At 41.9% G+C, this 15725-nt stretch overlaps 1 protein-coding gene across 2 annotated transcripts in view; it reads left to right on the top strand.

Annotated features, from left to right (window-relative positions):
* The window catches only part of LOC143940359 (clathrin heavy chain 1-like), a 253280-nt gene extending 241991 nt beyond the window's left edge, over nt 1–11289 (top strand). For both annotated transcript variants that reach the window (XM_077461620.1, XM_077461619.1), the window contains one exon: nt 10496–11289. In XM_077461620.1, coding sequence (XP_077317746.1) covers nt 10496–10507 — 12 coding nt within the window. In that variant the 3' untranslated portion in view covers nt 10508–11289. The remainder of the gene's footprint in view (nt 1–10495) is intronic.
* Nucleotides 11290–15725: the final 4436 nt, after the last annotated feature.

Raw genomic sequence — 15725 nt, 5'->3', positions numbered from 1 at the left:
AGGTGAATGGATGCTGAAAAAAACTTCCACCCTTAGTGTGCACACATATTAACCCTGCCCACTCAGTGAAACTCTAGTTTTTTGCTAGTGTCCTTAGGTGATGGACCTGTTCTCTGGAGAGGAAACAATTTATTTTTTCTTTTGACATGTCTATCAGGATCTGACTGCTTATTTCCCTGAGCTATTTAGCAGTTTCTAGATCAGTACCATTCAGAATTACCTCAGGGACTATATCCAGACCCTACTGTGTGGGGCTGTCCTGTGATGTTTGCTTCAGGCACTGGATCCTGTGTTGAAGCTCACCATGGCATGTGTAGTTAGCCACAGGGAGCTATACAGCAGCCAGGGCCGTGATCTATCTCTGGTTCAGAAAACCCCAAAGACCCTTTTGCAGGGGGGGGTGTCCACTGTAAACGGTCAATTTTAAAATTGCTGTTTTTTTTTCTCCTACTATCTAGACTTGGCCTCAGATGCATGAGGTAGTTGCACCACTGAAAATCCACTCCACACAATGCTGCACTTCTGCTAACATCCACTACTGAGACGCACAGGAACACAGTCAGCACCCAGGTTATATTGTCTTCTATACTTGGACACGCAAAACCCCTGCATTTTACCACCCTCAAGCTACAGCCTTGCGTCAAATGCTCCCTACTGTAGACACAAATATTGATGCATGCCATTTGCCATTGAATGCCCATTTGGGGAATCCCTCAATAAATTCATCAAGAAAATCACTGGGGAAAGATGCTACTACCCCACAAAAAAGCCTAAGTTTCCAACTTTTACTGATCAATGAAAGGGATTGTTTCGCTTTCCACATGCGTCAGCCTCAAAACCAAGGTTTAACACTTCCTTCTGTTGCAAGCCTTATGCCACGTACACACGAGCAGACTTTTCGACGGAGTTCCGACTGACTTTCCGAATGAACGGACTTGGCCACACACAATCACACCAAAGTCCGACGGATTTGAACGTGATGGCGTACGACCGGACTAGAATAAGGAAGTTCATAGCCAGTAGCCAATAGCTGCCCTAGCATCGGTTTTCATCCGTCGGACTAGCATACACACGAGCGGATTTCTCGATAGGAACTGGGTCCGGCGGCGTTCCGGCAAAAGATTTGAAACATGTTCTATTTCTAAAGTCCGTCAGATTTTTGGACAGCATAGGTCTGATGGAACTCACACACGATTGAATTGTCAGACAGATTCGCTCTGTCGGACCTTTGCTGTCAAAGTCCAGTCGTGTATACGAGGCATTAGACTCCTACATCCACCAAGCCTGCCTAGAAACTATCTTCCCAATGAAGGGGGTGCCCCCCACTCCTTGGAAGTGGGGACATCTGTTAGCATTTGCGAGAGTCTGTATCTGAGATGTCCAATCTGTCATTTTAAAAGGGGTATAAAAAAAATTATACTTTTTATTTATTTTTTTCCTCTCTGCCCTCTGTTCTCTTCTTGCCTTCCAATCTGCTAACTTGCAAGCAAAATGATTTATTGACCCAACTTCAGGCAATGGTGGTTTTGCCACTTCTTTTGTAAGATAGATTTCACGTTTCCATTACGGTATTTTGGCGATACTAAGCATTTGCATAAGTATCAGTATTTGTGCAAATGCTCTGATACTAGAAACCGATACCTTCAGGCTCGGTTCTCTCAGCTGTCAGCGGGATTTCCCCTGGTGACAGCTGAAATTTAAACTATAGAATGCCAGCAATTATTGTTTGAGAAGGAACTGTGTCCTTAAAAACCGATGACAGTTCAGCAATCAGTGGTATTCCCCTTCCCACCTCCTTCTCTCTTTCCGTCAGATGACACTTCTGCCCGCAGCCTCCTCCTTTCACTCCCACCAGCTCTGCTGGGGGCCTTCAGCACCTCCTCCCCTCCCGCCAGCTGCAGAGGTTTTTCCTAGTGGGTCTGTCATGGCCCGGGGGCCTCCTGCTTGCCAACAGTGGCTTTGGCAGCACTCCTTTAGCTGCCCCCCCCCCCCCCCCCCCCCGGCTGTCACATCTGCTGCCTTTGTCCCCTGAGCCAGGAGCTTGTTGTTGAGCCATCCATCCTGTTTCCTCTCCACACATAGCAGCAGGGACATGTGAGTGGACAATCTTAATTCCATTTGACAATAAAGTGAGCTACAGTTTTCTATTTTGTCCAATGTTTGTGGGATGCACTCAAGCTTGGCATGGTATATACAGCGGTATTTTGGGCTTTTATGTAGAGACTGTATATTATCTCAATTCAAGACGTCTGTACTTTATGGACTTTGCACTACAAGTACTGGTTGTTGGATATCCTTTTTGCATTTAACCTCCTTCCGCCCGCCATATAGCAGAATGACTGCTGGAAAGTGGTTAAGTTATCTTGACTGGCCGTCGTATGACACCAGCAGGATAAGCCATGATCGCAATCTTTGTCTGACACACTGCATCACCGATCTCGGTAAAGAACCTTGGACGTAGGCTCCTTACCATGTGATCAGCTGCGTCCAATCACATTTGATCACAGTGTAAACTGGAAGAGCTGTTTATTGGCTTTATCCTCCACTTACACTGACAGATCGGCTGCTTTCCTGACGGGGGGGGGGGGGGGGGGGTCTGTGCTGATTATCAGTGCAGACCCAGAGGATGACCACCAGGAAATGCCAATCAGCGCCCATCAGTATTGCCTGCCAGTGCCGCCTATCAATGCCCATCGGTGCAGCCTCATCAGTGAAATACTTATTTGCAAAATTGTACAACAAACTTTTTTTTTTTTTTGATCATGACAAAGTATTTCCCGATTCTTTCTATGCAAAGAATTCTCTCTGCTCAAGCTAACAGCCGCCAAAAGAAAGGGAAAAAAAATCGGGCAGCCTGCCAAGAATCACAACCTTCTTTAGCAGTGCAACTTAAGTATAAGCATTGTAACAATTTGTTCTTTAGATCAAAGGAATACATTTTGGTGTATAAATGAGAGAAGTTTAACCACTGTAAACAATAAACCTTTTTCTGACATTTGTTGGTTTCAAGTTAAAATCATTTTTTTGCTGAAGTATTACTTAGAACCCCCAAACAATATATATTATTTTAGTAGCGACCATAGAGACAAAAATGGTGGTTGCAATATTTTATCTCACACTGTATTTGCACAGCAGTCGTTCAAATGCAATTTTTTGGTAAACAAAATTACACTTTAATGAATTAAAAAAAAAAACATTTATGCCGCGAAAATCGTGAGAGAATCCTAATCTTTTTATTCTAAGCAAAAAAATCATGATTCTCATTTTGGCCAGAATCGTGCAGCTCTAATGTGGAGCAAGCAAATACAATCCCTGAATCGTCCAGTGGGCCTATCGAGCCAAAGCTCCTCCAGGCATGGTGGATCTCCAATTCTGCCCTGGATTTGGAAAATTGAATTCACAAACCCTGCAAGGTGGTGAAAATTGATGCTAGCTTTACAGACTGGGGGAGGGGAGTTTTCAACTTCAAACCTATCCAGATAGGTTGGTCTCCAACAGAATAAAGGCTCCTCTTTCACATTCTGCATCTGGGAGCAATTAGATTGTCTCTACAACACTAGATCTTCCCCCCTTCTGCAAGGTCAACCAGTCAGGGTACTGTTGCACAATGACAAGGCAATGGCCTATAAACTATCAGGGAGGCAGCAGAAGTTGAGCTGCTTTAAGAGTGACAAGTCGGGTACGCTACAGGGTAAAAATTCATTCAGCTTTATTGGACATCCACATACCCAGAGTGGACAACTGGCAAGAACAATTTCTAAGCCGCCCACACATAGACCTGGGGGAGTGGTTTCTGCACTCGAAGATCTTCCAAAATCTTTCTCAAAGGTGGGTAATACCAGATGTGGACATCCTGGCCTGCAGATTCAACCATAAATTGAACAGATTTTCATGGACTAGTCATGTTCTGCTCTTTAATGTATGGCTTCCCTCCGATGAAGATCCTTTCTTGACTGGTGCATGAGTCTCATTGTACCAAATTGGCTCAGAAGGATGTGATACACATATTTAGACTTCTGAAGAACGAGCCTTGGTCTCTTGCAAACCACTCAAGGACCTCTCTTCCACCCTGCTTCTCTGTCTCTGGCTTTAAAGAATGGAAGCTGAAACCTGAGCCCTAAAAGATTGGGGGTATATATGACACTTATTCCTACCTTATTCAGAGCAAGACAATCCAATTCCCACAATATTTACCTTCTCATATAGAAGGCTTGCTTTGCCTGGTGTGGGAGAGGAAGCTGAATCCAGGGAATACTCTGACACTTGTATTTTGGCCTTTCTTCAATCTGGTACAGAGTACCCTTATGTTTTGGTGTATCTCTTCTCTTCTAGAAGCCTCTTGCCTGAAAATATATAAACAAGATTACTCATGTACAGTACTGTGCAAACATTTTAGGCAGGTGTGAAGAAATTCTGTACAGTAAGAATCCTTGGAAAAATATATTTTTTAATTGTTTTGTTTTTCTGAGTTTACAAAATGCAAAGTGAGTGAACAGAAGGAAAATGTAAATCAAATCAATATTTGGCGTGACTACCCTCTGGCTTCAATTCTTACACTTGCACACTTTGTACGCTTGCACAAAATCAGGGATTTTGTAGGATTAGAGCCAGGGATATGATCAATTATACCAAGCAGGTATATTAATAATCAATTTACATATTTAGGCTGAAACAGTCATTAACTGAAACAGCAACAAACAGCTGTGCGGGAGGTTTAAAACTAGGTGAGGAACAGCCAAACTCTGCTACTAAGGTGAGGTCAGTTTCATGTCACAGGTCATACACCATGGCAGGACTGAGCCCAGAGACAAGACACAATGTAGTTATACTGCATCAGCAACATTTCTCCCAGGCAAAGATTTCAAAGCAGACTGGGGTTTCAAGAAGTGGTGTTCAAGCTCTTTTGAAAAAGCACAAAGAAACTGGCAACGTTGAGAACCATAGACACAGTGGTCGGCCAAGGAAACTTAATTCTGCAGATGAAAGACACATAGAGGTCCAAGCAGTGCCATCAGCACAGAACTGTCAGAAACCAGTAGGACCCTGGTACACCCTTCTACTGTCCAGAGAAGTCATCATGGAAGTATTATGGCCAAAAAGCATACCTCTGATGGGGAAACAAGGCGATGTGACTCTGCAAGAAAGCATAGGAACTGGGTTGCAGAAAGGTGACAGTAGGTGCACTGGATTTTAAATATTTAGCTGTAGCAGAAGGCAGTTCACCAAAGGGCTGGAAAGCAGTACAATAATTGGTGTTCGTGGGCAGCAATGAAGCATGGTGGAGGTTCCTTGCAAGTTTGAGACTGCGTTTCTGTAAATGAAGTTGGAGATTTGGTCAGGATCAATGGTGTCCTTAATGTTGAGAAATACAGACAGATACTTATCCATTGTGCCATACCATCAGGGAGGTGTGTGCTTGGCCCCAAATCTATCCTACAGCAGAACGACCCGAAGCCCCCATACAGGTAATGTCATTAAGAACTATCTTCAGCGTAAAGAAGAACAAGGAATCCTGGAAATGATGGTGTGGCTGCCACAGAGCCCAGATCTCAACATTATGGAGTCTGTATGGGATAACATGAAGAGACAGAAGAATTTGAGGAAGCCTACATCCACAGTTAGATGGTTAGTTCTCCATGTTGTTTGGAACAGCCTACCTGCCAAGTTCCTTCAATCAAAACCAAAGAAAATTCCCAGCTCAACTCGCCAACCAGCCTACAAACAACCAAATTATCCTAACAGCTTTTGTTAAAAACATTGGTTTAGTTTGCACACATTTGCAAATACATGTGTAATCTGCAGGGCCACTTCATGTCACCTCAGTATGATCTGCAGTCTTAACGTAGCTGTACATTTTTGAGAGCCTCCACAGTGGAAGCACATGCATAATAATGGATAGAGGACAGTTAAGCCTGGAGGGAGCCCACCTCTCCTTAAAAGCACAGGGGCACACTGGACACCCAGCATATAGCACAATGGCAGCAAAGGTGTCCAGTGCATGGGTACAAATAAATGGCCACTGCCCCCACCTGGCATTTGCAGCAAGGAGCACATGGAAGGGTGACGCATGTCAAACAAAACCAAAGAAAATTCCCAGCTCAACTCACCAACCAGCCTGTAAGTCCCTTTAATAACTGTGTGCAAGTGTACCCAGAAGAATTAATGCGGCACAAGACAAGGGCGGTCACACCAAGTATTTCATTTTGATTTATCTTCTGTCCATTTTATTTTCATTTTGTTAATTGATAAAAAAAAAAAAAAATATTAACACTTTGATTTCTGAAAGCAATCTTGATTTACAGCATTTTATTCACATCTGCCTTAAACTTTTGCACAGTAGTGTATATCCCCTATTTTCAACACCCTGTGTTATCTTTGCATCTCAATGGATTGTTTGAGGATTGGCATTATTTAACTTGCATGCCCACAACTTTTGAAGATTTTTTTTTTTTTTATTGTGACGCAAGTAATAAATAGGACAAAACAAAAAAGTCAATGTGAATAATTATTCACCCCCCCCCCCCCTAAAGTCAATACTTTGTAGAGCCACCTTTTGCGGCTATCACAGCTCCAAGTCGCTTTGGATAAGTCTCTATGAGCTTGCCACATCTTACCACTGGTAATTTTGCCCATTCCTCCTTGCAAAACTGCTCCAGCTCCTTCAAGTTGGATGGTTTGCACTTGTGAACAGCAATCTTTAAGTCTGACCACAGATTTTCTATTGGATTGAGGTCTGTGCTTTGACTGAGCCATTCCAACACATTTACGTTTCCCCTTAAATCATTCAAGTGTTGCTTTAGCAGTGTATTTGTGGTCATTGTCCTGCTGGAAGGTGTTCTAGCCTCAAATCGCACACAGAATGGTACAGGTTTTGCTCAAGAATATCCCTGTATTTAGCGCCATCCATCTTTCCCTCAACTCTGACCAGTTTCCCAGTCCTGACTGCTGAAAAACATTCAATTTTAGTCTCATCAGACCAGAGCACCTTCCTCCATACATTTTGAAAGTCTCCCATATGCCTTTTCGCAAACTCAAAACATGCTATTTAGTTTTTGTACTGAAAGTAATGGCTTTCTTCTGGCCACTCTGCCATAAAGCCCAACTCTATTGAGCATATGGCTTATTGTAGTCCTATGTACAGATACTCCAGTCTCTGCTGTGGAACTCCTCCAGGGTTACCTTAGGTCTTTGTACTGCCTCTCTTATGCCCTCCTTGCCTGGTCCGTGAGTTTTGATATGCGGCCGTCTCTTGGCAGGTTTGCTGTCGTGCCATGTTCTTTTCCTTTGGTTATGATAGATTTGATGGTGCTCCTAGGGATCGTCAAAGATTTGGATATTTTTTTTATAACTTAACCCTGACTTGTACTTCTCAACAAAATTGTCCCTTACTTGTTTGGAGAGTTCCTTGGTCTTCATGGCAGTGTTTGGATAGTGGTGCCTCTTGCTTAGTGTTGCAGCCTCTGGGGCCTTTCAAAAAGGTGTGTATATGTAATAACAGATCATGTGACACTTAAATTGCACACCGGAGGACATCATTTCACTAATTATGTGACTTCTGAAGGTAATTGTTTGCACCAGAGCTTTTTATTGGCTTCATAACAAAGGGGGTGAAATACATGCGCACATGCCAATTATCATTTTTTTTTTATTTCTGAAAAATAGTTTTATGTATATATTTTTTACTTCACCAACTTAGACTATTGTGTTCTGATCCATCACATATAATTCAGATTGCAGCCTTTGGTTCATTTTTTTTTTTAATGTAACAAAATTAGCCAAGGAGGGTAAATACTTTTTCAAGGCACTATATGTCAGCTGAGTTAACAGCTCTTTCTTGCAAAGAGCCATTTCTTGTTGTGCACATACACAAGGTAGTCTTAAGATGTGAGTCCTCTTTTTTTCAAGGTGGTCTCCTCCTTACACCTCCAGTGAGTACATTCTCTCATTCCCTTTGTCTTTCTCCAAAACATGACAAAGAAATTTCTGTACACTGCCTGAATGTGGTCATGGCTGTTATGATCTTCCTAGCAGCCACAGCCTCTGTTCACAAAACAGTCCCACTTTGCTCTACTTTTACAGATCTTTTTGCTCCACCATTGCCAGATAGATCAGACAACGTATTTCAAGGGCCTTTGCCCTTAAGGAAAGGGTTCTTTCTTTCCACCAGGGTTGTTGGTGTCTTAGGCCACGTACACACGGGCGGATTGTCTGCCCAACTAAGTTCGTCAGACAGTCCGTTCAAAATTTGAATGAACGGACTTGACCACACACGATGAGCAGACAGTCCGCTGAAAGCGTGCGTGATGACGTGTACAGCACGTACGACGGGACTAGAAAAACGACGTCCTATACACTGCAATGCAACCTTCGGCCGTGTAAATCCTTTCTGAGCATGCGCCATACTTAGTCCGTCCAACTTGCCTACACACGAGCGGACTGTCCGCTGAAACCAAGTTTGGACGGACAAAACCAAGTTTGAACGGACAAAATTACGGAAATTCCGTAAGACTTTGTTCGTCAGACAGTCCGCTGAAAAAGTCCGCTGAAGCCCACACACGAGCGGATTGTCCGCTGAAACACGGTTCAGCGGACTAAGTTGGACAGACAATCCGCCCGTGTGTACGCGCCCTTAGACTTTCAGCATCAAGCATCTGTATCCCAGATAGGCAAGGCCACCACCTGGTCCTCTGTATTCACATTTACAAAATCCAAATTGGGTGGATTTTTAGGCCTTGGCTGGAACTAGTTTCAGCAAAGTGCTTCAAGTTGTTATCGGAGTGTTTTTGGGTTCTTTAACCTTTTGTTTGTTTGTTCTTAACCATTGTGGGATTTTTTTTGGCCTTGTTGGTAGTTCTGTTTACTATGTTTTTGCCCACCCCTCAGTTTTGTTTGGGGACATTGAATCCTATAAAGTACTGTACAATTACGATAATATACATTTTGACCTGGCTGTAAATTCTTGAAGTACATTACAGCAGCGGTCTCAACCCTTTTTGGCACCAGGGACAGGCTGCGTGGAAAAAAATTGTGCCAAGGACCAGGGGGTCACGTGGGGGGGTAAACTTTTGCGGGCAATGGCTGGTGTTGGCGCTTCACTCATTGCGGCATCCTGCTTGATATGGTGTCTGGGTGATTGAACTGCATTATTTTTATACTACTATTCTACTCGCCAGAATGCAGAACCAGTGGGAGCTCTGAGCGTGTCACTTGCATCTGTCGCTTGCCACCAGATACGGAATGTCACTTGCCATGCTGCCTGCCACCATGTGGATTTTCCCTTGCCACGCTGCCTGCTGCCAAATGTGGAATGTCACCTGCCATGTTGCCTGTCGCCAGATGCAGAATGTCACTTGCCACGTTACCTGCCACGCTGCCTGCCTCAAGATGTGGATTGTCACTTGCCACGTTGCCTGACGCCAGATGCAGAATGTAATTTGGAACATTGTCTGCCACCACTGCATTGGTGGCAGCACTGGTCCATTTAGCACAGAGGCAGGTCTCTGTGCAGTGGTGTGTCTCATGCCGGCTGCAGAAAGGCCACGGCCCGGTGGTTGATGACCCCTGCAGTACAGGACACAGGCCCCTCCCCTCAGTGTATTAAACAAACAAAAAACTACAGTCCCATGGAGTGGATAGGGATAGGAGTGTGCACTAGGTATGGCCCTAGCAATTTCTTTACAAGTGTCCAGTCACCTGAATGTAGCTGCAAAGTACGTAAAGTCTTATGAATACAAGCCCATTACTGTTCTACAGGATGAGGAATTTACAATTAACTTTTTTTTTTTTTTTTCTCATATTATAAGCTTTTGTAGCACAAAGTGGTAGCCCTTGGTGTGATCTGGAATTGTTCTGGGGAAGATGCACACACCTTTTTATACAGTCTTTAGTACTTCTTTTTATTATTCTCTTTATTTGCTTTAAAGAAAATATATAGTATACCCAACAGTTACAACCGTAACCACAGAAACCACATACAAAGCAGTAGATCAGGACTAGTAATAAGTATAACTCCAAAATCATATTGTAGACATTCATCAGAAAAATTTCATCAGTATGGTATATACAGCCAAGTATTTTTATAACTGTAACCTGTCCCCTGAAGGCGCATTTGGACTCTTCAGGGTAATGGCAATCATTACTCTAGATCAGTGATGGCGAACCTTGGCACCCCATATGTTTTGGAACTACATTTCCTATGATGCTCATGCATTCTGCAGTGTAGTTGCGCATCATTGGAAATGTAGATCCAAAACATCTGGGATGCCAAGGTCCGCTATCACTGCCCTGGATAAATAAACATGGTACTCTATCTCTAAAGGCACATGTCAAGTGTGCTAAATTAAGCACTTCTTAAATGCACAGTATTATCTATTGTTTTTTAGAGAGCAAATGTGCTACAAAAAAATAAAGTACAATACCTGATACAGGTAATAGATCAATTGTTTGTGCTCTTATCATGTTATGATACTAACATTTCTCTTACTTTTCTTTTTAGGCCAGCAACTGATGCTCACAGCAGGTCCTGCTGGTGTAGTGCCACCTCAGCCAGCCTTCCCTTATGGATATACAGCTCCACCAACGTTCACTCAGCCACCCCCTTCGGTCTCTCCTGGCTATGGTTTCAACATGTAACCTCTGCAGTCTCCTGACCCTTTCACTCCATACACCTGGAGGTCTGCTGTAGCCTGTTCTTCCAGGAGCTGACTGTAGTTCATCTTGGACACCTTTTATTTATTACATTTGCTCTTACTGACTTGGAAATACAGCTTTTCAGCCATTCACTACCACGATTTATTAAAAAGAAAAAAAGTTTTTTTCTTTGGATGAGAATGGCCTAGATCCATATTCCTTTCATGACTATTATACATGCTAACCAAGCAAACATTCTGTACTGTATACTGCTGTACACAAAACATGGCAGCTGAATATCCATGTGCAAACACTTCCTGCCTCATTAGTCCACCTTAAGTGGTTGCCATTGACAGGCATGCCATATATTTTCTTCTGTCTGCTGAAATAGCAGTAGGTGTCACATCTGAGATATCTTTTCTTCACTAACACACAAGATGGCATACAGCACCCTATTTGCCACATCTGTGCCATGTTATTGGGGGTTGAACTCGGCACTGGTACGCAGCCGGATTGGTTTTTAACATAGAATGAAACACTGTTTAGTGAACTTACTCCAATATGTTTAAAGCTTGTACAGTTAGCCATTTTCTTAGACTGGCATTGCTTGTGTTGCCTGTTACAATACTCGTAATATTAAATACAGTAAACATACAAACATCTTGAAGTCTTAACCAGCATGTGTTTCTTTGACTAGACTGTTTTCTTAGAGGTGATTAACATTCTTTCTGTACTACCTACTCTGCAGCAATATTATAAGTGTGTGGATTCATCATCTTATGTTTTTGCTTTTTCAGTATTTTTTATGTTGAAGCACCAGGAGAGCGGTATACGCTTTGCACCACATTTCTTGCAAAATATGTAGCTTCCATTTATTCTTTCAAACGAGTGTGTATTTAAAGTCCTCTATAGTGGCTATAGAATTTATGTGCAGGGCATATGGAAAATAAGCAATCTGCTTCCGCCAGCCAAGTAAATCAGAACTCTGGGGGGGTTCCCGTGCAGTGGGGCTGTGCCCGCACTGCATGGGTTAAGTGTTAATTTTGTCCAGGGGCGCACAGGAAGACTACACTTAACCGATCTTTCGATCCTCCAGAAAAGAGCAGTCCCCCGCGTCCAGCAGTGGGTTGTTCCTGCTGTCTGGGGCGGGTCTATGGGCATGATGATGTCAGGAACAGTCCACCACACAAGCAAGACCGCAGGTAGCAGGGAGCAGCAGGGACTGGTCTTTCGCTTGGAGGATCATAGCATTAGGTAAGTATATCTCCGCTCTCCTTACCCCTAGACAGAAATGAGCAGTTAACCTATGCAGTGCGGGAACAGCTCCACTGCATTGGGAAAGAACATTTCCTGGAATTCTTTTTTTTAATGCTGACTTCTTGTAAAATACAAATTTGACAAATACTGTCAGCACAGATCAGATGATGGAGTCATCAAGATGTACTGCAAGTTTCAGATTGTTTTGACTTGATGGTTGAGCTATAGCGTGTGTGTTTTGTCTGCTCTGTTCTACTGCTGGACTGGTATAAACCCCTGAATAACAGTGCAAGATATATGTGTGTGATATTTGATTTTAATTTTTTTTTTTAACTAAAAATTATCGCCATGAAAATACAGCATGTTTATCTTTGTGTTATATCTTCCAGTTTTTTTAATATATCTATTTTATCTACTGCCACTGAATGTACCTCCAAGACTTGCCAGGTTGCGTACATTAACCACCTTGCACTTGGCAATATTGCACAGTCTGCATGTATGTTTTATGCAGTATTTTCTTATGTATGTATGCATGCTGCTTTTTTTTTTTTTTTTTGGATGGTGCTGGAGCAAAAAATGACGTCCAGCTTTCTTCAGAGTCACAGATGAAATTGTGTCAGTCTTTTAAAGTGCTGCTAATGTACATGTACTGTTAACTGGAAATATGTAAAACATTACTTGTAAGAGCCCCTTGCAGGGAGGAAATAATTTCGGAGACACGGCTTAAACAGTCACAATGCTGAACAGAAGTTGTCATGCACACTCAACCAGCTTTAGCAGACAAACTAGTCTTTTTATGTCTACTGATGTGTGCTGCAGTGCTGGACACAAGGAGCTAAGCTGTATCTCTGATAACTGTGTGACTGACATTGCTGTGCGATGATTTCTTTGGGCTTTATGAGTAGCTCAACTGGACTGTTTTGAAAGTACTTCTTTCTGTGTGCTATTGAGAAATTAGGCAAGGTCCAAATATCCTTTGGTATTGGCCTTGCTAGTTCTCAGTTTTGCTGAAAGTTTGATAAACTCTCTGCCTGAATATCATTGATCTCATTGAGATAAACATGAAGCTGTTTTTGAAGTAATGTTCTTTTTTTTTTTTTTTTTTTTTTTTTTTAAGGTGATGTTTCAAAAGGAAAAATGTTTTATCCTCTTGGTTATATTCATACAGTGTGCTGGACCAGAATAATTTTATGCTGATGTTTCTGTGGTAAAGGGACAGCCCACCCAAAATCAGTTTATAGGTTAAGTTCACCTTTGGGAACATTACATGTTCAGTGAATGAATGAACTACCAGTACCAACATCCCTTTCTGGATGTCTGCTTGTAGTTGTCACTGAACTACCATGGTGATATTGAGCGCTCTGGTAGTTCATTGATTCTTCTTGTCACTGTGAAACTTTCTGCCCATACGATTTAGGGGCAGGCAAGTCGCACTCAGTCTGCAGGAGTCCTGCATGGCATCAGCAATCTGCTGATCGCTGGGGCTATGCTTTCCAGGCTCCTACAAAAAAAAAATAGGAAACGCACATTTTTATACCTGCAAAAAAATGGGCATTTATTTTTGTTAAAAGTGAACTTGAGCTTTTAAAAAAAAAAAAACACACATATATATATATATATATATATATATATATATATATATATATATATATATATAATATGTGTACAATCAAGTGAGCTTTGTTTAGGATATTTCAAAATGTGCAGCCAGGAGTTTTCGAAGTTCCCATCCGTCTTTGTATGTTACAGCACATCTTTCTCCAAAATATAAAATAATAAATCCAACAGGGATAGTAGACTCATCTGATGATGGTCATAGCAGGTCGGCTGACCTGGGAACTCCAGTTCCGAGAGATCAGTCAGATGGTGAAACTCTACAGCATCTATTAAAAGGTGAAATATCAGTTTTGAGTGGGCTAGCTCTTTCCCCCGGGAGGTTTTGTCCTGTCCAGGTTATAGTATATGAACATCCCTAAGTCTGCTTGATGAGACACATGTGTTTTTCCAGGTATTAATAGAGGGGCATTTAGTCACTGTGACGCATTGTTCATGTCTCTGCGATGTTTTGATATTGCAGTTTCCACGTGTGTTTTGTTCCTTTTCTTGTGTGTGCGCACCATGTTTATTAGACCATACCCCTAATAACTTTCTATGCCATGACAGTGGACTGCTCTGTATAATTTATAGCTATAAATATTGTACAAATTCTGAATATACTAAACTTGACATTCATTTCCAAGTGTGTTGTCTGAAAAGCCCCACCCCTGTGTATTTTTTGAACCAAATACCATATCTGAAGATTTATGTACTTTGCCTGCCAATGTAATAAACAAAACTGGAACATCTACAGAAACTGCTGGCAAATAGGTTATTTAAAATAACAGTGGCAAGTGTTTAGTATTCTCTGACTTCCTGATGAATAAATCGTAATCACTATCTCTTCATGTGCTTCCTTGAAACGTAAGATTGATGATTAATGCTTAACCACTTTCAGACCGGACCATTTTGCTGGTAAATGACCAGAGGTCTTTTTACACTTTGGCACTGCGCTGCTTTAACTGGTAATTGCGCGGTCATGCAATGTTGTACCCAAACAAAATTTGCGTCCTTTTCTTCCCACAAATAGAGCTTTCTTTTGATGGTATTTGATTGCCTCTGCGATTTTTATTTTTTGCGATATAAACGTAAAAAGACCGCAAATTTTGAAAAAAAATGATATTTTCTACTTTTTGTTATTAGAAAAATCCAATAAACTCAATTTTAGTCATACATTTAGGCCAAAATGTATTCAGCCACATGTCTTTGGTAAAAAAAAAGTCAATAATTGTATATTTATTGGTTTGCGCAAAAGTTGTCACATCTACAAACTAAGGTACGTTTTCTGCAATTTACGCAGCTTTTAGTTTACGACTGCCTATCTCATTTCTTGAGGTGCTAAAATGGCAGGGCAGTACAAAACCCCCCCAAATGACCCCATTTTGGAAAGTAGACCCCCTAAGGAAATTGATAAGAGGCATGTTGAGCCCATTGAATATTTTATTTTTTTGCCTCAAGCGATTGAATAATGACAAAAAAAAAAATTTTTTTTTTTTTTTACACAAAGTTGTCACTAAATGATATATTGCTCACACATGCTATGGGCGTATGTGAAATAACACCCCAAAATAAATTCTGCTGCTTCTCCTGAGTACGGGGATACCACATATGTGGGACTTTTTGGGAGCCTAGCCGCGTACGGGGCCCCGAAAACCAAGCACCGCCTTCAGGCTTTCTAAGGGCGTACATTTTTGAGTTCACTTCTCACTACCTATTACAGTTTTGAAGGCCATAAAATGCCAAGATGGCACAAAACCCCCACAAATGACCCCATTTTAGAAAGTAGACACCCCAAGCTATTTGCTGAGAGGCATGTTGAGTTCATGGAATATTTTATATTTTGCCACAAGTTGCGGGAAAATTACAAACTTTTTTTTTTTTTTTTTTTTTTCACAAAGTTGTCACTAAATGATATATTGCTCACACATGCCATGGGCATATGTGAAATGACACCCCAAAATAAATTCTGCTGCTTCTCCTGAGTACGGGGATACCACATATGTGGGACTTTTTGGGAGCCTAGCCGCGTACGGGGCCCCGAAAACCAAGCACCGCCTTCAGGCTTTCTAAGGGCGTAAATTTTTGAGTTCACTTCTCACTACCTATTACAGTTTTGAAGGCCATAAAATGCCAAGATGGCACAAAACCCCCACAAATGACCCCATTTTAGAAAGTAGACACCCCAAGCTATTTGCTGAGAGGCATGTTGAGTCCATGGAATATTTTATATTTTGCCACAAGTT

This window comes from Lithobates pipiens, unplaced genomic scaffold (assembly GCF_037356315.1).
Source record: "Lithobates pipiens isolate NorthernLeopardFrog02 unplaced genomic scaffold, aLitPip1_a1.2 Scaffold_3, whole genome shotgun sequence".
Taxonomy (NCBI): Eukaryota; Metazoa; Chordata; class Amphibia; order Anura; family Ranidae; genus Lithobates; species Lithobates pipiens.
Note: the sequence above shows the minus strand (reverse complement) of the source record. Positions and strands in the feature narration are given on the sequence as shown.